A 27,131-nucleotide genomic window follows, 5' to 3' on the forward strand; every position below is an offset into this window, starting at 1 on the left:
GGTCTGCGGCGTGAGGCCCAGGCCGCAGTCCCTTCAGTACCTGTAAGGGTAGGAGCTTCCCTCTAGAAAGACAGTTTGTCTGTCTGTCCAGCAGTAATAACGCTCTTCGGTGCAAGGGACGCCTGTTACCAACATCTGTTTTCCGGCATAAGGAGCTCTATGCTTGTAAAGAGAGAAGGGAGAGAATCTGTAACGAAAATAATAAAGTGATCTGTGAGTAAAGTTAGGACTGAGGGGGACGAGATCGTCCCCAAACTACCACTGGAACAAGAACCTTTGATGTTAGCATATCCCAGCCTGGAAGCAACAAATGGATGATGCTAACAGAACAGACTACCGTGGGACAGTGGTTGGTAGTTAAACGTTGATAAACCAGGCTCTTTCGGTAGAGCTTTTTAAATTAAAAGGATACTGGTGCATAATTTTTTTGTTCTGTAGCTGAAATCGTAATAAAACCATTACACCCTCCCCTAGTTAAATTGCAGTCTGAAGCATGGCATGGCCCTACACTTTTGTGTAACGGCACTGCAGGTTATATGGGCATTATTCATTATTCATTTATAGAGCACTTTTTCTGTTTGACGGGATATAGAAATGTAAAAGAAGTCTGTATGGTTAAGTTGAATTTTAAAGTTAGCATACAGATAATAGGGAAGATTTAATTAGCATTTTCATATGCTAAGCACATTATCTCATTTAATCACAACTCTGTGCAGTCACACACGAAAGTGTGGAGCTAAGATTGGAACCCACGTTTACCCCATGTTAAAATTCGTGCTTAACCAGTAATCATACTACCTTCTTTTTTTAAAGGGTTATGTTTTTTAAAGTGCAGCAAATCCTTTATTTGCTCCCAAAGGAGAATGTGTTGCTGTTAATACTTACTTGGTGTAGCTGTATTGCTTACCTATTAACTCCTTGAAAGGAGTCCCCTTAAAAGTAAGTACCCAAAGACAGTGCCTTGAACAGTAAATGATCGCCTTGTGTTTGCATTTTCTTTTGTGGTTGTGGAATAGTGGGTTTTTGTTTTTTTTCCTTCAGAAATTGTTGGAGAAGGAATGGTTGCTTTCAATTTTCTTTGTATTAATTTCTTCAGCTTGGTGATTCTGTACTGTATAATAAAATGTCTTGAAATCTAGAAAAGGAAATTATGCATAAGAGCATTCAACTACAAACAAAACTAAGTTAAACAAGACTCTGTCCAGGCAGCTCTTAATGTAAAATACCAAAGGGAAATTGCCTAGTTGTCTAGAATATTCATTTTAAAATTTTCCTTGAAAATCCCTTCTGTCCTACCCCTAAGGAACTACTTAACTTTGTTGATGAGAATGAATTTTGTAACTGCCCTTTTTCACTTTGATTACCAGCAAGCTCAGAACCAAAATTCCTTGTATGATTTTATTTTTTACTTATCTTTCTATTGTCCCTGATCCAGACTCCCTGTTAACATTATAGTTTGTCATTTGTTTATTGCATTTGCTTATTGTCACTGTTTCAAATCCTTTGTAGAACAAAGCAGCCTATAATTTAAATTAATGTAGATTATGCTGAATATGGCCATGCTTTTAAAAATGTGCTTGATAGAACTAGTCATGTTTAATTTAAGGAACTGGAAACCTACAGAACCATTGAAGTCTTCAGATATTTGAACTGCCATGTGGGAAAAGATTAGACATACTATGAATAGTTTCCAGTGGTCAAAACAAGCATTTGGGATAACAGATTTGTATTTAATACCTGCAGAAGCGTGTGGTATCAATTAATAGAATGATCAGGGACGTTGTAATCAGTCAAACTTGGGTTTTGGCTTTAACATACTTCATAACTGTGTGATATCGGATGAGTAATTTAATATTTAACCTCTGTTTACTCATCTGTAAATTGGGGAAATAATGTATTCGTTTTAACTGCCTCAAAGAATGAGGATTTAATGATCTGGCATACATAAAAGTGCCTAGTGCAGTGCCTAACAAACAACCCCTCAGAAAGTCTTTATTTTATATCCTTCCCCCCACAAAAAAACTAAAACACCATATATTTTATACAGATATAAAGAAATCATAAGTTTCTTCATTTTCTACAGATGTCATGTAGATGAATTAAACTTTTGCTCTAATAGACTCAAGCTCTCCATAATAAGCAGTGTTATGATTATGACTATAACGAAGGCCCAAAAGGATATGTCTAATGGTCATATAAATTATAGATGAAGTGTTAATACACAAAGTATAAACCTAGTAGAGATGTGGCAAGGACTAAACAATAATACGTATAGAATATTCAAAACTGTGTCTAGCACATAGTAAGTGCTCAGATTTTGGCCCCTTCTCTCCATCCACCTGCCCACCCAATTCAGATTTACTCAGTCTCTAGTTTCTCTGGGTCACAGTGGTAATGGTCATTTTGCCCTTTACTATGCCATCATAATAACTTTTGGCTTTATAAGAACTATGTTTATCTATTCATCTTGTTTGTTAAGACTCAAACTTCTGGTTGCTTTCATTTCCTATTAGCTGACCCTGACTGAGATCTTTTTCCAGTTACAGGTGACTCTACCTGAATTTTCCAGTAGCAGAATGTATAGTACCTTTAAAGGTAAATGAAAATGCTAGTCATTTAAGTGTGCTAGTAATAAAAAAAAAACCCTTGGCAACATTTAGTAAGTTACCTGCTTGCAAATAACTGACTCAAGAGGGACACAGTTCTGTGTGTCCTTGTCAGGAGAAAAGAGGTTCTTTTTCTTAGGAGAAAAGGCAAAAATAAGATCTGTGAGAGAGAGGAAAGATAAAAAAAATTTTTTTTGAATGAATCAATTAGCTGGCAGCTAGTTGAAATCATCATTAATTAGTTTTAGGCGTAAGTACTGACACTAGATTTTGTCAGAGTAGGCAGAGTTAATCAAGCTCTTGTTTGCGGAATGGTGTTTGTTCAGGTAGAGCTAACTATAAAGTATTGGAAAGATTCCTGCTTACTGTTTAGTTACTAAGATACCTAAAAAGCCATATTTATAATTGTAAAATTGTTGGGTAAGCTTGTAGTAACACTGAAGGGAGGTGCTTGACGCTTGGTATACCAGTGAAGTACACAGAGTTCCCTCAGTGGGGATAGCTTTCCAATGAACAGATATTAAAATTCACCAAAGCATTATAAACCAGAATTTATACCTGTCATGTTCTAATTCTTTGGATGCCCTTTTTCTAAACTCTCATATAGTAGCTGTCCCCTTTCTGGCAATGTTGTTATTCCATAGATTGATTAGAGCTTTCTTTACAGGCAGAATTGTTTTCTTGTCATTAAACTATAATTTAATTTGATTAGATTTGGTTCTTTCCAAATCTTGAGTCCTTCTCTTCCATTTTTCAAATTAAGAACTGAGTCACCTATTACCAGAAACACAATACTAACACAATAACAAATGACCTATTTTTCATACTTAAAAGACTTTTAAAAATGTTATACAAACACATGTATTCATTGTGAATATTTAATTGGCTAATTGGTAAGAATTTTTCATCACTTTTGAGTGCTTTATTGCTTTTGTTTAGGTTGGCAATGATGAGTAAACTGGAATTAAAGGAAGACAAGATGCTGGAAGTTCAGTTTGTGGGAGATGATGATGTTCTTAATCACATTCTTGATAGAGAAGGAGGTACTGAGTGATCATATAATTGAAGAGATGCTTGTATCATGGTTATAGATTATTTCACTTTTCAAAATATTTTAAACCTTTTTTGAAAATACAGCACAAAGTATTTGATCTAGTAAGACTAAATAAAAACTTTCAGTTCACTCAAACTTTATTGAAAGTAAAAAAAAATAAAATAATAGAGCTCAGTAGTAGTGCTAAATTATAACTAACCATTGTAATTAAAATTATTTTGACCCCCAAAAATATGTACTTTCAGGGTGGCGGGTTTTTTTGTAACTTAGTTATACAGACTGTGGAAGAGGGGTCTGCACTTTTAATCAAAGAGAAAACACTGAAATTCTTTTCCAACCTTTAAGTAAGGACAATAGTAGCAGAGTTTGTTTACTTACCTAAGTGTAATGTTTAGAAAGAATTTATATCTGTCTTGTTCTAATTCTGTGGATATTCTTATAGGAGCTAAAATTAAAAAGGAGCGAGCTCAGCTTTTGGTCAACACAAAAAAAATAATAAAGAAGCCGGAAACTGATGTGGAGGATGGTGACCAGGAAGTCTTAAGAGATCAGAACTATGTGGGAGTTTTGGGACGAGATGTTCAAGGTATTGTTGGGGTGGGGATGGGTCATGTAATACTTCTGCTAGTAGCCAAAGTGACTTTGCATGATTCATAGAAGTAGTCTAGTAGGTTTGGCAATGGTGTGCTATCTTTTTTTTCCAAATTTTTTAATTGTAAAAATACACCTTACATGAAATTTACTGTCCCTAACATGTTCAGTTGTACAGTTCTGTGATATGAAATATGTCCAGAAGTTGTACTACCATCATCACTATCCATTTCCAGAACGCCTTTCATCTGGTGTGCTATTTTGTTGTATTTCTAATCAGAAAAGCATTTGCTTCAGATATTTTCTCTACAGTTGGAAAGGTTAGAAATTATGAGTTTCCACTACAGGTTTTTTCCCTCCAGTTCCTTTTTTTTTTTGACAACCAGTCCTGCACTTAATTCTTTTTAGCAAGATGGATTCTATAGACTTCCCACTCTAAAATTATTTTTTAGGATAATTATGTTTTTAACTAACTTGAAATATTTTCATAAGGTAAGTCACTTCATTATTACCTTGATCTTCTTTACAGAAATGGAATGTTATTTCAACCTAGACATGCTAATGTAATGTTTTTTTTTTTTTACACATAAGCCAGATTCCTGCCAGACCAAATTGAAATATTTTTAGGCTTGAATTTTATATTTTAGTTAGGGCTTGAAAAGCACAGGTTTATATTAGAGTACAAGAAGCACAGATCTATGTAATTGTAGATTAATGATACCAAAAAAAAACAAGAAGCACAGATCTACTCAAGTTAGCTTAAAAATATTACAGTCAAGCAATGAAATCAGTATTGTTGGGCACTTAGGGGCACTAGAGCTGGAAACGCATTAAAGCATGAGGAACTTTGCATTTGTGGATCTTCTACTCTTCCTCCTATCATCCCTGTGCATCTGTTCTATTCTCTCTGTCATCTCTCTCCCTCATGGACATGTTTTTTATTTTTTCATACATGTCTTATAAATGGCCATGATGACTAATCCTGACCTTTTTGTCATGTCTTGAATTAAAATGCTTCTGGTTTCATTACCAAAAAAATGGAACACTGTCCCTCAGTAAGCTTAGTGGGCAGGGTATGCACCAACTAGACGTTGACATTTTTAGGGCATATTCTAAATAGAACTTTGGATTCTTGACCACCTAGAATGCTAGACCTAAGAAGAGTTTGAAAACAGTATTTTTTTTTTCAGGTTTTTTTTTTTGTTGTTGTTATCATTAATCTGCAATTACATGAAGAACATTATGTTTACAAGGCTCTCCCCTACCCCAAGTCCCCCCCACAAACCCCATTACAGTCACTGTCCATCAGCATAGTAAGATGTTGTAGAATCACTACTTGTCTTCTCTGTGTTGCACAGCCCTCCCCTCCCCCCCGACATTATACATGCTAATGGTAATATCCCCTTTCTTCTTCCCCGCCCTTATCCCTCCCTACCCTCCCATTCTCCCAGTCTCTTTCCCTTTGGTATCTGTTAGTTCATTCTTGGGTTCTGTGATTCTGCTGCTGTTTTGTTCCTTCAGTTTGAAAACAGTATTTTTTTAAACTATTTTCTTAAAAAATTTTTATTGTAAAAATAACACATATTTATAGTGGAAACTCAGTGCTTCTAGCCTTTTTTCACATGATAGCACTCAATAGCAAATATTTGGAGGCACACTAAAATAAATGGAAAATGCCTCAGACTAGGGAAAGACAAATGCCTTAGAGCTGCTGACCCCTATTCCTTCCTGCTCTGCAGGCCCTGACTGGAATCCTCAAAGGCCTGAGAGACTCAATACTCAACATACCTGTCACTCATATCTTTAGTATCTACACACTGCTTGGGAAACTTTGCCTCATAGTAGTGCTTATCCATCTTTTTCCCATTATCATCCCTTAAGGAAACTTTGTAGACATTTTCTCCTTATCATCTCCACCCATGAAATTGTAGTACTACATACATAAATGCTGTGTATCTGTTTATGTACTATGACTCTTTGTAGGGCTGCAGACCATTGTGATATCTAAGATGTTTTTCATACTCCCCTTACTCTCACCAGTAGCCAGTTGTCATTCCAATGGGAGCAATACTGTTCTTGTTGAGAGTGCACACTTTAGAGGATATGGAACTGTTAACAATTGGGTGTGTTTCTTCTGTCTATACACACATGCACATACTTAAGCTGGTGTCAGCAGTCTCTGAGTCCAGGATATTGAGCTAGTCATTTGGCTATGGATATGTACAATACAGGAGCCTGTAACTTATAGTTAAGTCTTGTAGACATGACTCTTCCTGTTTTGATATGTTTTTTTCTTGTTTGCCAAAATGTGTATAGGGGTGGAGAGTGGTGTTCAGATAAGTGTAGAAAGTTTTCTTTTTATGTTTTCTTTGGAGAAGAAATGGTGAGATCTACTACAGTCTTTTTTAACCTCGTCTGAGATACTGAACAGTAATCTTCTGTCTGTTCTTTCATTAAAAATAGAAAACAAGTAAGCATTATTTTTAAAACACAGAGGGACATTTGACAAATTTTAGGGATAATTAAAAAAATTTTTTGATTATAGTACTTTTGTCTTTTTTACCTTCATACTAGCTTTGAAGTCATTGATCTACTACCTCTGGTACATGTTTGCTTTTACCAGTGAAATTTTTGCTTTCCTTCTTTTCTTGCTTCCAGTTAGTGTCTTTCTCTTAAAAAAAGATCCTTTAACGTTTCTTGTAAGGCCAGTTTAGTAGTAATGAGCTCTTATGTTAAGCTCTTTATCTCCCCTTCCATTCTGAATGATAACCATGCTGGTAGAGTATTCTTGGTTGGAGATTTTTTTTTTTTGTTTCAGCACTTTGAGTATATCATGCTACTCCCTTTTAGCCTTCTAGAATTTCTGCTGAAAAATCAGCTGATTGCCTTATGGGGATTCCCTTGTAGGTAGCCTGTTGCCTTTCTCTTGCTGCTTTTAAGATTCTCCATTTGTCTTTGATCGTTGACATTTTAATTGTGATATGTCTTGGTGTAGACTTCATTGGGTTTATCTTGTTGGGCCTTTCTATGCTTCTTGGACCTGGATATCTGTTTCCTTCCTTAGGTTAGGGAAGTTGTGAGGTATTATTTCTTCAGATAACTTTCTACATCTTTCTCTCTTCTCCTGGGATTCCATAATGTCAATGTTTGGACATTTGGTATTATCCCAGAGCTCCTGTAACATATCCTTATTTCTTTCATTTTTTTCTTCCTGCTGTTCAACTTGGGTGCTTTCCATTACTCTGTCCTCCAAATCACTGATTCATTCTTCTACATTCTCTAATATGCTCTTGATTCCCTCTAGTGTATTTATTATATACTTCATCTATGGTTGTTTCTGTTTTGTATTTTCTTTCTCTTCATAGAGCTTCCTACTGAGTTCCTCTACTCTTCTCTCAAATCTGTTTGAATTCTTTATCTGATAGATCGTTTAACTCTGTTTCATTTAGTTCTTTTTCTGAAGTTTTGCCATGTTCTTTTGTTTCAAGGATATTCCTCTGCCTCTTCATTTTGTTTGACTTTTTGTGCTTGAATCTGTTAATTAATAGAACTACTTCTCTCAGGCTTGAAGGATTGACCTTGTATAGGGAAGGCCCCCTGGGTAGACTGCATGTGCCTGGTGGTTTGGGCTGGCTGGCTGGAGGCCTAGTGAGCATGAGATGGAGGTGTCCTGGTATCAGGGTTCTCAGGGTCAGGTTGGAGGGCTCCAGCTGTAGAGACTTCAAGTAGATACCAATGGGGTCCATGCTGGCAGGGGGACAGTGGGTCCAGGTGCAATATCCAGGAAAGCCCTGCCTCCCCAGCTACTGGCTGCGAGCCTGTGGTGCACTAGTGGCCAGGGTATGCTCTCTGTGGGTTGGTGGCAACAGGTTCCATGACATTGGGGCAGCTGCAGGCAAATGCACTCTCATACTAACTGGGTGTTTGTGGGGAGGGCTGAGAAGCCACTTAGACCAAGCCTGAAATTGGTGTGTGTGCCCAAACCCTTCTCCCCACATCACTATCAGTGTGGGGAAGGAGTGCAAACAATGGTGCATCCCAGACTCCCCTTCCAAACAATGAGTACTTTAGTTCCAAAAATCTTTTTTTTTTTTTTCACTTACAGTCTAAATGCACTTTAAAGCATGGCTGTTTTTTCTCTGTCAGGGCAGAGAATCTGTGTTCTGGTCCCTGAGCAATATCCCTCCCCACTGTAGGTCATTGCGCTGGGGCTGGGGTTTCCTCCATTACCATGTCTCTGTCTCTCCTGCTGCTTTTTATGCAGTCTTTTTATCTCTTGCGCAGAAGGTGCTGACTGGGGCCTTGGTTTTTTCTAAGATGAATTGCTCTGTGTATAGCTATAGATTTGGTATGAAGGTGGGAAGAGATGGGTTTAAGCTCTATCTATGTCACCATCTTCCCAGAAGTCCCATTGACATTGTTTCTTCCAGTCTCCAGAACTCTTTTTATCTTAAACAACTGAAATTCTGTGCCCATTAAACAACTCGCAAGTCTCCCTTTCCCCCTGGCAAACACCATTTTTACTTTCTGTCTCTTTGAATTTGACTACTCTGGGTACCTCATATAAGTGGAATCATACAGTATTTGTCTCTTTGTGACTTGCTTGTTTCACTTAGCATAATGTCACCAAGGTTCATCCTTGTTTAAAACATTTTAGCATGTGTCAGAATTTCCTTCCTCTTTGAGGCTGAATAATACTGCATTGTATGTATATACCACATTTTGTTTATCCATTCATCGGTCACTGGACCTTTGGGTTGCTTTGACCTTTTGGCTGTTGTGAATAATGCTGCCACGGACATGGGTGTACAAATAGCTCTTTGAGACCCTGATTTGAATTCTTTTGGCTATATTCCCAGAAGTAGAATTGTTGGATCATACGGGGAGGCTATTTTTAATTTTTGAGGGACCACCAAATGGTTTTCCACCACAGCTATACCAGTTTACATTTCCACCAACAGTGCACAAGGGTTCCAGTTTCTCTGCATTCTTACCAACGCTTGTTTTCTGTTTTTCAGTAATAGCCCATTCTAATGGGTATGAAGTGGTAGTATTATTTCTTTTTAAATTTAATACATTGTTAAATTCTTAGAGATTATTCTCTGGACAAAAAGAACTTTATAAACTGTTAATATTGTATTCTAATCTAAATAATACATAGTTTCCTTTATTAGACTTGTGAATTCTTTCTTTTTATTTTTATAATTAATACAGTAGTGATTACCCTTGGAGTAAATCTTTGCTTAGATTCCTTATTTCTCCATAAGAGACTGCTAAGAAAGTGTATGAACTTTATAAGATATACATATTGTCAAATTGCTATTAAGATCCCTCATCAGCATTAAACATTTTATCTTATATTTATTAGCCACTTTTGTTTCTTCTGTGAACTGCATATTTATAATTTTTTGGTGTTGTGTACTTTGAGTAATTTTAAAAGTATTAAATGTCTCACATACATATTACAGTAAAGCCCTCTTGGCCAGTGTGATTAGAACCATTATTAGTTGGTCAGTCAAAATATCAACTAGTAAATCATAAAGATAGTTTATATACCCTAATGTTTTGTCATACATGTAAGCATATGTGTGCATGTATGTATGGGTGTACACACATACACATATGTGCATGAGCATACATATACACCAGAGTCTTTGAATATAGGTTTGTCATGGATCAGCTCGTTGAAGAACAACATCACCTTTGGTTTTGGTGTGAGGTGTTTTTTAGATAGCATATCCATGATGTGTCATACAATATTTCAGATTTTTATTTCTTTCCGTTAGATTTTTCTCACAGTTTTTCTTAAATCTTTATGGTTTCTTATCCATATATAATTGGAAACTAATTGTTTTAGTTAATAACTTTTATAAAATCTCCCTAAAGCATTTAATCTAGTTTACCTAGAAACTACTTGATATTTTTAAATTCATATTTTCTGTTTGCCAATAATTTAAGTTATATGATTACAGCAACAAGTTCTTCATAAACAGACTCATGCATGTATAGAAACCAGATAAATGATAGAGGCAGCATTTTATATCAGCTAAGGATGAACTGGTCAATAAATGATATTGGGATAAGTGGGTATCCTTTTGAAAAAAAGAAATTGGATCCCTACCTCCCATTATAAATAATGTAATTACCTTAATTAAAGATTTACATAGGAAAAGCAAATTGCACATGCTTTTTTTAAAATGTTTTATTTATTTTTTATTTTTTATTTTATTTTTTTATTGAAGGGTAGTTGACACACAGTATTACATTAGTTTCAGGTGTACAACACAGTGATTTAACATTTATATACATGATAATTCTAGGTACCAGCTATCACCTACCAAGTTGTTACAATATATTAACTATATTCCTTATGCTATACATTACATCCTGGTTACTTATTTATTTTACAATTGGAAGTGTGTACTTTTTTTTTTTTTTGTGAGGGCATCTCTCATATTTATTGATCAAATGGTTGTTAACCACAATAAAATTCTGTATAGGGGAGTCAGTGCTCAATGCACAATCATTTTTAATCCACCCCAAGCCTAATTCTCGTCAGTCTCCAATCTTCTGAAGCATAACGAACAAGTTCTTACATGGAGAACAAATTCTTACATAGTGAATAAGTTACATGGTGAACATTACAAGGGCAGTCATCACAGAGGCTAAATTGCACATGCTTTTATAAGAAAATACAAGAGTATGGTTTTGATCTTTGTGGAAGAATTTCTTTAAAAATATGTAATCATGTAATCAAAAAAAAAGTTTGACAGATTCACCCTGAATTAAAATTCAGTACTTCTCAAAAGACAATAAGACAATCATAGCCTAGGAGAAAATATTTGCAAAAGATCTATCTGTTAAAGAACTGTTATCCAAAATACAAATCCAAAGAGCTCTTAACACTCAACAATGAGAAAATTAACAACCTGATTAAAAAATGGCAGAGGACCCAGATATCTCATCAGAGAAGATGCACAGATGGCAGATAAGCATATGAAAAGATGCTCAACATTGTATGTTATCAGGGAATTGCAAATTAGAACAACAGTGAGCTACAACTTACAAATCTATTAGAATACCCAAAACTAAAAACCCTGACAATTCCAAATGCTAACAGCAATGTAGAGCAACAGGAACTCTAATTTGTTGGTGGGAATGCAAAATAGTACCACTCTTTAGAAAAGTTTGGCAGTTTCTTATAAACTGAGCATATTCTTGCCATATGACCAAGCAATTGTGTTCCTTTGTACTTACTCAAATGAATTGAGAACTTAGATCCACCTAAGAACTGCACAGAGGTGTTTTTACAGCAGCTTTGTTCATAATTGCCAAGGCTCAGAAGCAACTAAGAAATCAACCAAAGATAAAGTAATGGTCATATCTGTACAATGAAGTAATTAATATTCAGTGCTAAAAAAAAAGCTGTCAAGCTGTGAAATGATATGGAGGAGCCTCAAGTGTTTTATTGAGTGAAAGAAGCCAATCTAAAAAGGGCTGCCTACTATATAATGATCTAGAATAGAAAAGGCAAAACTGTGGGGACTTACAATGGTCAGTGGTTGCCAAAGGTTGGGGAAAGGGAGGAATGAGTAGGTGGAGTACACAGGGTTTTTAGGGCAGTGAAACTATTAAGTATGACACTGTAATGCTGGGTGTTTGTCATCATACTTTTGTCAAAACCTATAGAATGTACCACACCAAGAGTGAACCCTAACATAAGCTGTAGAGTCCTTGTGATAATGCTGTGTCACTGTAAGTTCATCACTTGTAACAAATGTACCACTGGTGTGGGATGTTGATAGTGAGGGAGACTATGCATATTTTGGGACAGGAGGTATATGGGAAATCTCTGTTCCTTCCACTCCAGTTGGCTATGAACCTAAAACTGCTCTAAAAGCCTATTTGAAAAAAGATTCAGTTCTTCTATCAAATGAGACCTTAAAGAAGTGAAAAGACAAGTTATAGGACAGAGAAAATATTTCTTCTGGAAATAAGAAATATGAAGAGATGTTCAACTTCACTAGTGATTAACAAAAGCAAGTTAAAACACCTCCCTCCATGAGATTGATTTTATACCCACTAGATTGGCAACAATTAAGGAGCTTGAATAATACCAAGGGGTAGTGCATATACATATCAGTGGGCACTCTTAAGTTCTATGGAGAGTGAACACCAACTTTGGAAAAGTTTGGCACTGTATTGTAATAAATAATAAACCCATATGTGTTAACATAAATTACATATATTTAGATGAAAAACAATTATTTCCAAATAAAAAAGTAGTGAAGAGGTCATTGATTTACATTTTTGCAGATCACTTTCATCTTTGCAAGTATGGCTTAATAGGAGATGGCTGGATTTTCATACCTGTTTTACACATCGCATTAGCCAGTGGGGTGGTGATGTCATCACATGACATGTAGTTTCTGGAATACCTCACTATATATACACTCTTAGTGGAGAGTCACAAAGTCAAATATCTTAGTGTTACATTTAAAAAGTTTGGGCCTCAGGGACCTCATAGATTCCCCAGACCCTACTTTGAGAATTGCTGTGCCAGAGGGTAGGCTGTTGGCCATGAGCGTCCACTGTGTGTATAGGTAGCAGTTCTTATTTAAAGGGAAAATTGAAGAATGAAACTAAGTAAAGGTCTTAATTGAGAGTAAAAGAGCTTTTACCACGTAACAACTATTTAAATCTCAGCTGCAAGTAATAGTTGTGCTTATGTATGTTTGCTTCAAGCAGGAAACAATAGTTCCTTCTGTCCTCCGTCCTCAGGGGCATCTATCATGAATGTGTATCTGTCTAGTCTAGAGGGGTTTTTTAGTGGAATTTTGTGTATCTGTGAATAATACATGTTTTCTGTATTTAAAAATGTATATACACAGTATCATTTTTTTTAATTTCATGTATAAGTGGGTATTGTTAAACCTTTAAGAAAGTGAGGGATACAAATCTTAAGTTTTTAGTTAAAATTCTTTTTTTTTCCTGTTAATTTTTCCCATTTTTCCTAAATACATGTTGCATTCTTTCTTTTAGAATCCTTGAAAAATGGCTCTGCTACAGATGGTGGGAATAAAGTTTATTCTTTTCAGAATAGAAAACAGTCTGAAAAGATGCCAAAATTAGGTATGTTGTTTTTCTGATTTCTATAATCACTATTCACCTTTTCTAAGAAGGTGTATTTAATCACATTCCCCACAGTTATCATCCATTGCATTCCCTAAAAGAATGAGGGGTATTATTTTAATCAAACACACACATTATCAAGCATACTTAAAGTTAATAGTTTCTTATAATACTCAGATGTCAGCTAGGTTATAAGCTAGTTGCTGTCTTAGTTTACTTCCCACAACTTCTACCATGGGCTCTTAACAAATTTGTATTCAGTAAATGAGTGACTTAAGTTACATACAAATATTCTGAATTTATTGAATAAGAGTTTTACACTGTATAAAGAAAAATGTATTAGAGAAAAAACTAATTATATAAAATGATTACAAATGGACTATTCTAACATTTTTCTTATCAAAATTGCCTCTTATACTAATTACACATGAATTACTAATTTCCAGAGAACTAGACTGCAATAAATTACATACAACATTAAAATTAAACTGTCAATATGATTCTTTTTTAAAAATTTGGATGGCAGTATATTCAGATCTTGTAGTATAAGGGGGCCATCACTTTTGAAAGTTTTCAGGGAAGGAAAAAAGAAAGCGGTTGGACAACTGAGGAGGTCCAAAATCACATGAAGGTTTGGGAATACCAAAAAGTCAAGAGCAAGGAAATAATGAATGACCTGGTAAAATGTAATAGTTCTATAAGAGGGCTTATAATCTAATTATAAAACACTTAATGTATATTTCTTAAGTGGTATATTTTTATGTATTCTAGCCAGTGGTCATGTTCACTGGTCCAGTGAAAATGTTCAAGGTCCAGTGAAAAGTATACTCATTAAGAGTTGACACTGAAAGAGGACATGCAAGAAATAATTATAAGACCCGTGCTTCTGAACACAATATGATTTAATCATTTGAAAAATCCAGTTTTTCTTAAATGTTATTTTAAATATATCATTAATTTTGAACCTGACATGGTACATACAATAATTTACTTTAATTGATGTGTTCCTTAATGTTTATAATCCACATCAAGAAATTAAAAGGTTTTCAATTAGTAAAAATGACTGAATTCTCTGAGAACCAGAGAAGAAATGCTTGTATAATTAATCAGGAAAGATCACATAGACACCAAGACCAAAATGAAACCATCGGACAATGAAGCAGGACAAAGAATCTTGGAGAAAGAGGAGAATTAATAGTGAAAAGAAGAGTGCAACCCCAGAGAAATAATCAAATAGAAGTTCTCAAAGTGGGTATTCAGCGTACACATAATTACAGTGATATCTGTCTAATATGGCTATGCACTACAAGAAACGTAAGTATTGTTATGTTGTGCATTTATGTCATATTGATAGACATACATATACAGTCATGAAAAGATAGTTTTCTGGATAATTTGAGATTTATCATACTTTGCAAAATCTGTGTTTAGTTAGGACCAGCATTTAGTTATGATGCTCTTTAAAGAGTTTGACTCATTAAGTATTGTTGCTGATTGTGTTTACATCTATTTTTAAATGTGTTTACAAATATCTTTAAATGACTTATGATCTGCTAGAAAATCATATACTCTGAGTATAAATGATGATTAAATAAAATTAACCAAGATATAGGGCTAGAAATGAGTTAGATTTGAAGGCTTTATAAAATGCTGAGAATATGTCCTGAATGAGTAAATAAATGCCAACAAAAGAGCAAAGGCGAAAATACCAATTAGAACAGTGAAAAGTTTAGCTACACTGGAGAAAGAAATCACTTTAAGGAAATTGAAAACAAATTGGTTAGATAGTATCACATAACAGCCTGATGAGAAGCCATCATTAGGCAAGGAGGAGTTTTATTTTAAAATTTCCAGTATGTTGCAGACCAGCTTTTGTGTAAAATACAATACAAATGAATTAGAAAAATTAAAATAGAGACATGTAAAATATATGCCCCAATTTTTTATTGTTAGAATCATTAGCCATGTATGGATGACTCTTGTTCTTTTTCCTCTTCTTTTTCTTCCTTTCTCCGTTTGTAGTTTGATAGTTACTTAAAAGCAAATAGAGAATTTTCTTTCAATATAAAACCAAAATCTCAGCTGAGTTACATTGTACTTATGTGACTTTTTTTTTTTTTTGAGAGGGCATCTCTCATATTTATTGGTCAAATGGTTGTTAACAACAATAAAATTCAGTATAGGGGGGTCAGTGCTCAATGTACAATCATTAATTCATCTCAAGCCTAATTCCCGTCAGTCTCCAATCTTCTGAAGCATAACGAACAAGTTCTTACATGGTGAACGAATTCTTACATAGTGAATAAATTCTTACATGGTGAACAGTACAAGGGCATTCATCACAGAAACTTTCGGTTTTGATCACGCATTATGACCTATAAACAATCAGGTCAAATATGAATATTCATTTGATTTTTGTACTTGATTTATATGTTGATCCCACATTTCTACCTCTATTATTATTATTTTTATTTTTAATAAAATGCTGAAGTGATAGGTAGATGCAAGAGAAAGGTAGAAAACATAGTTTAGTGCTGTAAGAAGGCAAATGTAGATGATCAGATGATCAGGTCTGTGCCTATGGACTAAGTTTTAATCCAGGCTAGACAAGGGCAGCAAGACATCCACGGATGCAGAAGATTTCTCTCAAAGCAGGGGGGGTGAGGTTCTGAGCCTCACCTCTGTTGATCCCCAAATTCTCACCTGATGGCCCCCTGCGACTGTGCCTGTCTTAGGTTGTTCCTCCCTTGAGGAATCTTACCCGTCTCTGGCTAACCAGTCATCTTCCGGGGCCATACAGGGAAATGTAAAGTTGGTAAGTGAGAGAGAAGCCATATTGTTTGCAAAGGTTAGCTTTTTACTTCTTTGCAGATTTATGCCCTGTGGCTTCTATGCCCAGCACTTGTCTCGAGGTATCTTTACCACCTGGAGGAATTATGATACTCGGTAAATTCGATATGAGGCACGAATTCTATTTAAGGGTTGTAATTAGGAAGAAAGAAGAAAAGCTACAGATGTAGCATATGGAAGGAAACATGGGAGGATTGATTATTTCTTTGACATATCTTCTTGTATAGTACCTTAAGTATGTATAGGTTTTAAACTACTAACTAATTTGCACACACATATTAACATAATAGGAATACGGTGACATAAACAAAGCAAATCTATAATTACCATCCCTCTCCAGTGAAGCCAAGAAAACCATTTCGGCACCCTAGGCATTTGTGAAAATTTGTCTATGATATGATGGATATTGTCCAACTGTACTTGAACAGTCTGAGAGAAATCAGACAAATTAAAGCAGCCCATTTCTAGGATCTGTTCACATCCCATATGTTCTTTTAACCGTAGATAGTCTATAGTCATAAGATTTTGGAGTGCTACACCTTGCACCCCTCCCAACTCCTAGTTGAGTTCCAACAGTACAGATCCGGTCAAATTCGTTGTCTCACTGTATGCACATGCCAGCCTAGACATCTCCCTCCTCATTCCTATGGCAAGTCCAGGACACGGTGGGCTGGATGCAGCCACAACCGCAGCATCGTCCGGATACCTGTGGAGGCTTTTTGATGATCATCCCCCGGCACAAGTCCTCCAGAGAGTGCTGATGCCGGAAGCTCCTCCTCATATCGTATCTTAGTTCATTTTCTGGGTATCCAAGCTAGGCCTTGATCTTCTGCATAGAAACAAACAGACCCTTTGCCCACACTTTGACATGCCCTCTATACCACTGTGCAGAACTCATTGGAGGTCAGCACACAGTAACTGCTTTTTTTTTTTTTTTTTTTTATTAAGAGAAAGGAATATTATCAGAAAAGAGTACCTCCATAGCTGATCATCTGACACCCTTTAAGTGATCAACATTAAGGAAATTTAAAGCATGCATTGATCTTTGATTTACCAATAGTTTTATCCTATCAAGGAGTAATCCCCCTTTTCTTTCTTTCTTTTTTTTTTTTTAATTTTTAATCTATACTTACATGAAGAATACTATGTTTACTATGCTCTCCCCTATATCAGGTCCCCCCTAACAACCACATTACGGTTACTGTCCATCAGCTTAGCAAAATGTTGTAGAGTCACTACTTGTCCTCTCTGTGTTGTGCAGCCCACCCTCCCCTTTCTCCCTCCCCCCCGTGCATGCTAATCTTAATACCCCCCTTCTTCCCCCCCCCTTATCCCTCCCTGCCCACCCATCCTCCCCAGTTCCTTTCCCTTTGGTACCTGTTAGTCCATTTTTGGGTTTTGTAATTCCGCTGCTGTTTTGTTCCTTCAGTTTTTCCTTTGTTCCTATACTCCTCAGATGAGTGAAATCATTTGGTATTTCTCTTTCTCCGCTTGGCTTATTTCACTGAGCATAATACTCTCCAGCTCCATCCATGTTGCTGCAAATGGTTGGATTTTTCCACTTCTTATGGCTGAGTAGTATTCCATTGTGTATATGTACCACATCTTCTTTATCCATTCATCTACCGATGGACATTTAGGTTGCTTCCAATTCTTGGCTATTGTAAATAGTGCTGCAATAAACATAGGAGTGCATCTGTCTTTCTCAAACTTGATTGCTGCGTTCTTAGGGTAAATTCCTAGGAGTGGAATTCCTGGGTCAAATGCTAGGTCTGTTTTGAGCATTTTGATGAACCTCCATACTGCTTTCCACAATGGTTGAACTAATTTACATTCCCACCAGCAGTGTAGGAGGGTTCCCCTTTCTCCACAGCCTCGCCAACATTTGTTGTTGTTTGTCTTTTGGATGGCAGCTATCCTTACTGGTGTGAGGTGATACCTCATTGTAGTTTTAATTTGCATTTCTCTGATAATTAGCAATGTGGAGCATCTTTTCATGTGTCTGTTGGCCATCTGTATTTCTTTTTTAGAGAACTGTCTGTTCAGTTCCTCTGCCCATTTTTTAATTGGGTTATTTGTTTTTTGTTTGTTGAGGCGTGTGAGCTCTTTATATATTCTGGACGTCAAGCCTTTATCGGATGTGTCATTTTCAAATATATTCTCCCATACTGTAGGGTTCCTTTTTGTTCTGTTGATGGTGTCTTTCGCTGTACAGAAGCTTTTCAGCTTAATGTAGTCCCACTTGCTCATTTTTGCTGTTGTTTTCCTTGCACGGGGAGATATGTTCAAGAAGAGGTCACTCATGCTTATGTCTAAGAGGTTTTTGCCTATGTTTTTTTCCAAGAGTTTAATGGTTTCATGACTTACATTTAGGTCTTTGATCCATTTTGAGTTTACCGTTGTATATGGGGTTAGACAATGGTCCAGTTTCATTCTCCTACATGTAGCTGTCCAGTTTTGCCAGCACCATCTGTTGAAGAGACTGTCATTTTGCCATTGTATGTCCATGGCTCCTTTATCAAATATTAATTGACCATATATGTTTGGGTTAATGTCTGGAGTCTCTAATCTGTTCCACTGGTCTGTGGCTCTGTTCTTGTGCCAGTACCAAATTGTCTTGATTACTATGGCTTTGTAGTAGAGCTTGAAGTTGGGGAGTGAAATCCCCCCTACTTTATTCTTCTTTTTCAGGATTGCTTTGGCTATTCGGGGTCTTTGGTGTTTCCATATGAATTTTTGAATTATTTGTTCCAATTCATTGAAGAATGTTCCTGGTAATTTGAGAGGGATTGCATCAAATCTGTATATTGCTTTCGGCAGGATGGCCATTTTGACGATATTAATTCTTCCTAGCCATGAGCATGGGATGAGTTTCCATTTATTAGTGTCCCCTTTAATTTCTCTTAAAAGTGGCTTGTAGTTTTCAGAGTATAAGTCTTTCACTTCTTTGGTTAGGTTTATTCCTAGGTATTTTATTCTTTTTGATGCAATGGTGAATGGAATTGTTTTCCTGATTTCTCTTTCTATTGATTCGTTGTTAGTGTATAGGAAAGCTACAGATTTCTGTGTGTTAATTTTGTATCCTGCAACTTTGCTGTATTCCGATATCAGTTCTAGTAGTTTTGGAGTGGAGTCTCTAGGGTTTTTTATGTACAGTATCATATCATCTGCAAATAGTGACAGTTTAACTTCTTCTTTACCAATCTGGATTCCTTGTATTTCTTTGTTTTGTCTGATTGCCGTGGCTAGGACCTCCAGTACTACTTTAAATAACAGTGGGGAGAGTGGGCATCCCTGTCTGGTCCCGATCTCAGAGAAAATGCTTTCAGCTTCTCGCTGTACAGTATAATGCTGGCTATGGGTTTGTCATATATGGCCTTTATTATATTGAGGTACTTGCCCTCTATTCCCATTTTGCTGAGAGTTTTTATCATGAATGGATGTTGAATTTTGTCAAATGCTTTTTCAGCATCTATGGAGATGATCATGTGGTTTTTGTCTTTCTTTTTGTTGATGTTGTGGATGATGTTGATGGATTTTCGACTGTTGTACCATCCTAGCATCCCTGGGAGGAATCCCACTTGGTCATGGTGTATGATCCTTTTGATATACTGTTGAATTCTGTTTGCTAATATTTTATTGAGTATTTTTGCATCTACATTCATCAGGGATATTGGTCTGTAATTTTCTTTTTTGGTGGGGTCTTTGCCTGGTTTTGGTATTAGGGTGATGTTGGCTTCATAGAATGAGTTTGGGAGTATTCCCTCTTCTTCTATTTTGTGGAACACTTTAAGGAGAATGGGTATTATGTCTTCTCTGTGTGTCTGATAAAATTCCGAGGTAAATCCGTCCGGCCCTGGGGTTTTGTTCTTGGGTAGTTTTTTGATTACCGTTTCAATTTCTTTGCTCGTAATTGGTTTGTTTAACTTTTGTGTTTCTTCCTTGGTCAGTCTTGGGAGGTTGTATTTTTCTAGGAAGTTGTCCATTTCTTCTAGGTTTTCCAGCTTGTTGGCATATAGGTTTTCATAGTAGTCTTTAATAATTCTTTGTATTTCTGTGGAGTCTGTCGTGATTTTTCCATTCTCATTTCTGATTATGTTGATTTGTGTTGATTCTCTTTTTCTCTTAATAAGTTGGGCTAGAGGCTTATCTATTTTGTTTATTTTCTCGAAGAACCAGCTCTTGGTTTCTTTGATTTTTGCTATTGTTTTATTCTTCTCAATTTTGTTTATTTCTTCTCCGATCTTTATTATGTCCCTCCTTCTGCTGACTTTACGCCTCATTTGTTCTTCTTTTTCCAGTTTTGATAATTGTGATGTTAGACTATTCATTTGGGATTGTTCTTCTCTTCTTTCTTCAAGTGTGCCTGGATTGCTATATACTTTCCTCTTAAGACTGCTTTCGCTGCGTCCCACAGAACTTGGGGCTTTGTGTTGTTGTTGTCATTTGTTTCTGTATATTCCTTGATCTCTATTTTAATTTGTTCATTGATCCATTGATTATTTAGTAGCATGTTGTTAAGCCTCCATGTGTTTGTGAGCCTTTTTGTTTTCTTTGTAGAATTTATTTCTACTTTTATACCTTTGTGGTCTGAAAAATTGGTTGGTAGAATTTCAATATTTTGGAGTTTACTGAGGCTCCTTTTGTGAGCTAGTATGTGGTCTATTCTGGAGAATGTTCCATGTGCACTTGAGAAGAATGTATATCCTGTTGCTTTTGGATGTAGAGTTCTATAGATGTCTATTAGGTTCATCTGTTCTAGGGTGTTGTTCAGTGCCTCTGTGTCCTTACTTATTTTCAACCTGGTGGATCTATCCTTCGGGGTGAGTGGTGTGTTGAAGTCTCCTACAATGAATGCATTGCAGTCTATTTCCCTCTTTAGTTCTGTTAGTATTTGCTTCACATATGCTGGTGCTCCTGTATTGGGTGCATATATATTTAGAATGGTTATATCCTCTTGTTGGACTGAGCCCTTTATCATTATGTAGTGTCCTTCTTTATCTCTTGTTACTTTCTTTGTTTTGAAGTCTATTTTGTCTGATATTAGTACTGCAACCCCTGCTTTCTTCTCACTATTGTTTGCCTGAAGTATGTTTTTCCATCCCTTGACTTTTAGTCTATGCTTATCTTTGGGTTTAGGGTGAGTTTCTTGTAAGCAGCATATAGATGGGTCTTGCTTTTTTATCCATTCTATTACTCTATGTCTTTTGATTGGTGCATTAAGTCCATTTACATTTAGGGTGACTATTGAGAGATATGTACTTATTGCCATTGCAGGCTTTAGATTCGTGGTTACCAAAGGTTCAAGGTTTGCCTCTTTCGTATCTTACTGCCGAACTTAGCTCGCTTTTTGAGCTGTTATATACACCGTCTGGAGATTCTTTTCTTCTCTCCCTTCTTATTCCTCCTCCTCCATTCTTCATATGTTGTGTGTTTTGTTCTGTGCTCTTTTTAGCGGTGCTCCCATTTAGAGTAGTCCCTGTAGGATGCCCTGTAGAGGTGGTTTGTGGGAAGCAAATTCCCTCAGCTTTTGCTTGTCTGGGAATTGTTTAATCGCACCATCATATTTAAATGATAGTCGTGCTGGATACAGTATCCTTGGTTCAAGGCCCTTCTGTTTCATTGCATTAAGTATATCATGCCATTCTCTTCTGGCCTGTAGGGTTTCTGTCGAGAAGTCTGATGTTAGCCTGATGGATATTCCTTTATAGGTGACCTTTTTCTCTCTAGCTGCCTTTAAAACTCTTTCCTTGTCCTTGATCCTTGCCATTTTAATTACTATGTGTCTTGGTGTTGTTCTCCTTGGATCCTTTCTGTTGGGGGTTCTGTGTAATTCCATGGTCTGTTCAATTATTTCCTCCCCCAGTTTGGGGAAGTTTTCAGCAATTATTTCTTCAAAGAGACTTTCTATCCCTTTTCCTCTTTCTTCTTCTGGTATCCCTATAATACGAATATTATTCCTTTTGGCTTGGTCACATAGTTCTCAGTGTTGTTTCATTCCTGGAGATCCTTGTATTTCTCTCTATGTCAGCTTCTATATGTTCCTGTTCTCTGGCTTCTATTCCTTCAATGGCCTCTTGCATCTTATCCATTCTGCTTATAAATCCTTCCAGGGATTGTTTCACTTCTGTGATCTCCTTCCTGACATCTGTGATCTCCCTACGGACTTCATCCCACTGCTCTTGCATTTTTCTCTGCATCTCATCCCATTGCTCTTGCATTTTTCTCTGCATCTCTGTCAGCATGTTCATGATTTTTATTTTGAATTCTTTTTCAGGAAGACTAGTTAGGTCTGTCTCCTTCTCAGGTGTTGTCTCTGTGATCTTTGTCTGCCTGTAGTTTTGTCTTTTCATTGTGATAGAGATAGTGTGCAGAGCTGGTACAAGTGACTGCTGGAAGAGCTTCCCTTCTTGTTGGTTTGTGGCCTTCCTCACCTGGGAGAATAGCGACCTCTAGTGGCTTGTGCTGGGCAGCTGTGTGCAGACAGGGCTTCTGCTTCCTGCCCAGTTGCTTTGGGGTTTATCTCCGCTGTTGCTGTGGGCTTGGCCTTGCTGGGGCTGTTCCTCCAAAATGGTGGAGCCCGGTTGGAGGGGGAGCGGCTGGGAGGCTATTTATCTCCGTAAGGGGCCTCTGTGTTCCCTGCTGCCCATGGGGTTAGAGTGCCCAGAGATCCCCAGATTCCCGCCTCTGGTCTAAGTGACCTGTCCTGCCCCTTTAGGACTTCCAAAAAGCACTCTCCAAACCAAAACAACAACAGCAACAATGAGAGGGAACAGAAAAAAAATAAAAAATAAAATAAGGAAAAAACACTTAATTTTTTTTTTTTGTCCTCAGGCCCCGGTCCCAGGCACCCGCTCACTGGTCCTGCTGCCCTGTCTCCCTAGCACCAGGGTCCCTGTCCCTTCAAGGCTTCCAAAAAGCACCCACCCACTGGTCCCGCAGGGAAAAACGCGCGATATTCTTTGTCCTCAGGCGCCGGTCCCAGGCACCCGCTCACCAGTCCCGCCACCCTGCCTCCCTAGCACCAGGGTCCCTGTCCCTTTTAGGCTTCCAAAAAGCACTCGCCAAAAAGAGGGGAGAAAAAGGGGAAAAACGCGCGATTTCCTCCGTCCTCAAGTGCCGGTCCCAGGCACCCGCTCACCAGTCCCGCCACCCTGCCTCCCTAGGAACGGGGTCCCTATCCCTTTAAGGCTTCCAAAAAGCACTCGCCAAAAAAAAAAACCGCTCCGGTTTCTTTCCACCCGCCGGGAGCCTGGGGGAGGGGCGCTCGGGTCCCGCCGGGCCGGGGCTTGTATCTTTCCCCCTTCGCAAGGCGCTGGGTTCTTGCAGGTGTGGATGTGGTCTGGATGTTGTCCTGTGTCCTGTGGTCTCTATTTTAGGAAGATTTTTCTTTGTTATATTTTCATAGCTCTATGTGTTTTCGGGAGGAGATTTCCACTGCTCTACTCACGCCGCCATCTTGGCTCCACCTCTCTTATGTGACTTTTTATTGATGTGAAATATTTTTTTGCTATCCTGTGAATCAGCGGCCTTTAGTCCAAACACAGTATATTTTCTGGTGCAAAGGGAAGGCCAAGGCCTGAGCCTCAAGCACAGCCTGCAGGTAGAATGCTGGGGAGCATGTGGACAGTGAAGAAGAGGTGGAATAACTACCAACAGTAGCCAGGGGACCAGGACAATGTCATAGGACCCAGATAAAGGAATGATTTCAAAGATTTTAAAAACTGGTGAATGATAAAAACTTAACCAGTGAGGTTAAAAAAGTAACGAGTGCATTTGTGAGGACTGTCATGAGTATCTTGGGTCAGTTTCAAGACTATAGGATTAAACTGTGTGGAATAGGTTAAGAGAAGTTTGAATCAGGAAAATATAACTTTAACTTAAATTCAACTCTTATTTTCTCCTCTGGAAAAAAAAAGGGAGGGAGATAATTTAAATAATATATACCTTTTTTCTCAGTGAACCGTGTCCCAGTATGTGTTAATTTGGGAAATGTAAGTCTATTCTTTCAGTTAGGCTCAGTTTCCATATGCCTTTCACAGTGTGAGAATGTTTTTAAAGGTAAAGATAAAATGGCCCCTTCTATTCAGAAGCCACCTATTTCACCTGTTGCACAATTGAAGAAATGGCCATCTGGTCAATGCATTATTAAATTTTTTACATTATTTATATGTATTATATAGTTGTAGACAAAAAAGAAAATATATCACATTTTATGGGAGATTTAAGAGCTCTTAAAGTATAATTTTAAATATACATGGCTTTTACTTGATTTTAGATCCCACTTTCTGTCCTGCCTTTCTTAACTCCTAGCAAAGATGTGCCTCAAGTTTATATTGTAAAGAAATGGAAGATGTATAAGTTTGTGAATTAAGAGAGAGAGAGTATGATAGAGAAAGCAGTAAGGCCAAGTTAGCTCTTTATTTATAGGTTTTGAGAGACCTGTGGATAATTGAAAGAAAACTTGAAGATGCTGGGAACATGGTGAATAAATATGAAAGCAGTAGTAATCTTAGTATGGGTCGGGTTAGTTTATCTTTGTGATACTATTAGTAGGCAGGTTTTTTTCTTTCTTTCTTTTTTTTAAATTTATATAAGTGAAATGAGGCTACCCCTCTTCATCTGGTGGTAATACCTTAAAAGGCTTTTTATATATTTCTTTTGTCTGTTTACAGATTCAGAACTAGCAAAAACGCCAAGAAAAAATGTTTCATTCACTTTGAAGAATGATCCTGAAATTATGATAAACACTCCCCAGTGTAGCAAGGGTAAGATTTTACCTCCATTCTTTGAAGAGAGTTTTCATAGTTGCTTCAAGATGTAGTGTGTTATTTTTTTTCCTTGTCTACATGCGTTTGTATATATTTTCTTCTTTGCTATTGCGAAAATGCATTCAACAAAATGCAGTTAGTATCCCAACCTGTGCTTTAGTATTACTCATATTTAGCTATCAATAAAAGGAGAAAATATCTGTGCTGGTTGAAGTTGTACAAATTGATAGGGCCTATTAGAAACAGTCTTAAAATCCTTTTGTTATTTGCTTGGGTTAAAATGTTCATGGAGGATTTACCTTGGCAGAAACTATTTGAAGTGAGGCCTTGAGGTTTGAAAGTTTCACAGTTTATGGAGAATTCTGGAGCGGTTTTCTTTGAGTGATCCATTCCAACCAGGTTAAACAGTGTGCTTTTAAATAATGAACAATGAAAAGGGCTCCATTTTTTCTTTTATAAAAATACTACAGAAATGTAGGACATAGCTGTCACTAATAGGTATAAGCATGAAATTAATAGTGATAGTTCAACCTATAGAGGACATGCAGTTAATTGAGAAATCAATAATAATGTGGTGGCTTCTGGGTAGAAACTGCAACTTTGCTTTTTATGAAAGTGGACTATGATGAAAATCGAAACATTTGTACTGAATAATGGCTTTTTGTTTTATTTGTTAGGGCATTCTGCTTCAGAAAAAGTTGAGTTGAAGGTAAGCATTTGACTAAAATAAGGAAACCCTTAGTATTACAGTGCTTTATAATTTACAGATATTTTCCATTTAAATACCTAACTTACAAATGAAGAATCTGAAATTCAGAGAGGTAAATTGACTCATCTAAGTTCACCTAACTAGGAAGAAGAAAATCTGGAAAATGAAGCCAGGTCTGCTGGACCCGACTGTGTCAGAACTATTCCTGGGTATTTTCAACTTAAGACAGCAGGCCTGGAAATTTTCTGGGTTTTATTTTGTTTTGCTTTGCTTTTATGTAAAATGTTCTGTTGTTTCTTGGCGGACTGTTTCCAAGGTAAATTAACTCCATTAATCTATCATTTTATAACTTACATTAAAAAACTAAGTTGTTTTTGGTAAATTCATTCCAGGGTAGCTGAGAGGAATTAACAGTATTTATACTCTACTTTGTGTTTTTGTGATTTTTTTTTTTTTTCCATTTTCTCTTGTCAAGTGGCCCTGCCTGGATGTGGGCAAGCCTAGGTGGGCATGCATTAATCCAGGAAAATGAGTATGTGTGCATGTGTTCAGGCCTGGATGGCTATAGATTTAGACATACCTGGACTTGTGTACAGCTAAGTTCAAGGAACCCTTATAGGAATGTGAATGTAGACATTCAGAGCCATGGTTATGGCCTGTGCAGTAATGTCCTATTTAGTTAGGCAAGTCTAATGTGGGATTAGACATACCAGAGCCTCAAACTTTGTTTTTAATAATGCTTTTTTCCTGTGTTTTATCTTGTATATTGTATCACTCTAAAAGAATAAAACTTATTTCCATAATCCAGTCAAGAATTTAGATACATTAGTATGTTCTTTTCTCAAGTTGTGGATCACAACACATTAGTGGATCTTGTCAGTTCCTCAAGAGACCATCAGAAAACCTGTTTATCAAAGGTATTTTACTTACCACAATAAGAGATAACCTCATTATGACAGTTTTAGTGCTCTTAGAGTGGGGAGTTCAGAAGAAAATGTGTATAGGGCTTGGGGATCTGGACTCAAAGGGCTTAAGGCAAATCTGTCAAGTTGGGACCTGATCTGTAGTAAACAAAACTCATTAGATGATATTTTGGGACTAGTGGACACAATAAACTATTGTTTGATAGGCCAGCTATTTGCCTTGGTGAGTAATCTTTTTGTCCTCATGGGAAAACAGGTTGTCTGAATTAACAAACTGTCAAGATAAACTAGTTTTCAAAAATTTCTGTAGCAAACAGTGAAGTTACTTATTAGTTTACAGCCTTATCTTTTTGAGCAAGAATTTTCTGAAACAGTTATCTTGACATGGGTGTTCTCTGATAATTAAGTATGGGGATACAGGTTGTCTGACTGTGATCACTGATCTTTGACATTACTATTATAATTGCTTTGGGGCACCACGAACCGTACCCATCA

At 36.9% G+C, this 27,131-nt stretch overlaps 1 protein-coding gene across 9 annotated transcripts in view; it reads left to right on the plus strand.

The window, feature by feature from the left end:
* ORC2 (origin recognition complex subunit 2) overlaps positions 1-27,131 on the plus strand; it is a 51,339-nt gene that overhangs the window by 334 nt on the left and 23,874 nt on the right. Inside the window, exons 2-8 of one of the 9 annotated variants that reach the window (XM_037009150.2) lie at positions 814-939; positions 2,541-2,595; positions 3,546-3,649; positions 4,103-4,246; positions 13,294-13,383; positions 24,909-25,001; positions 25,682-25,713. In XM_037009150.2, the coding sequence (XP_036865045.1) occupies positions 3,553-3,649; positions 4,103-4,246; positions 13,294-13,383; positions 24,909-25,001; positions 25,682-25,713 (456 nt within the window). In that variant the 5' untranslated portion in view covers positions 814-939; positions 2,541-2,595; positions 3,546-3,552. The remainder of the gene's footprint in view (positions 1-813; positions 940-2,540; positions 2,596-3,545; positions 3,650-4,102; positions 4,247-13,293; positions 13,384-24,908; positions 25,002-25,681; positions 25,714-27,131) is intronic. The other 8 variants (XM_037009155.2, XM_037009151.2, XM_037009152.2 and 5 more) reach the window with 8 other exon arrangements.

The sequence above is a fragment of the Manis javanica genome, chromosome 12, assembly GCF_040802235.1.
Source record: "Manis javanica isolate MJ-LG chromosome 12, MJ_LKY, whole genome shotgun sequence".
Classification (NCBI taxonomy): domain Eukaryota; kingdom Metazoa; phylum Chordata; class Mammalia; order Pholidota; family Manidae; genus Manis; species Manis javanica.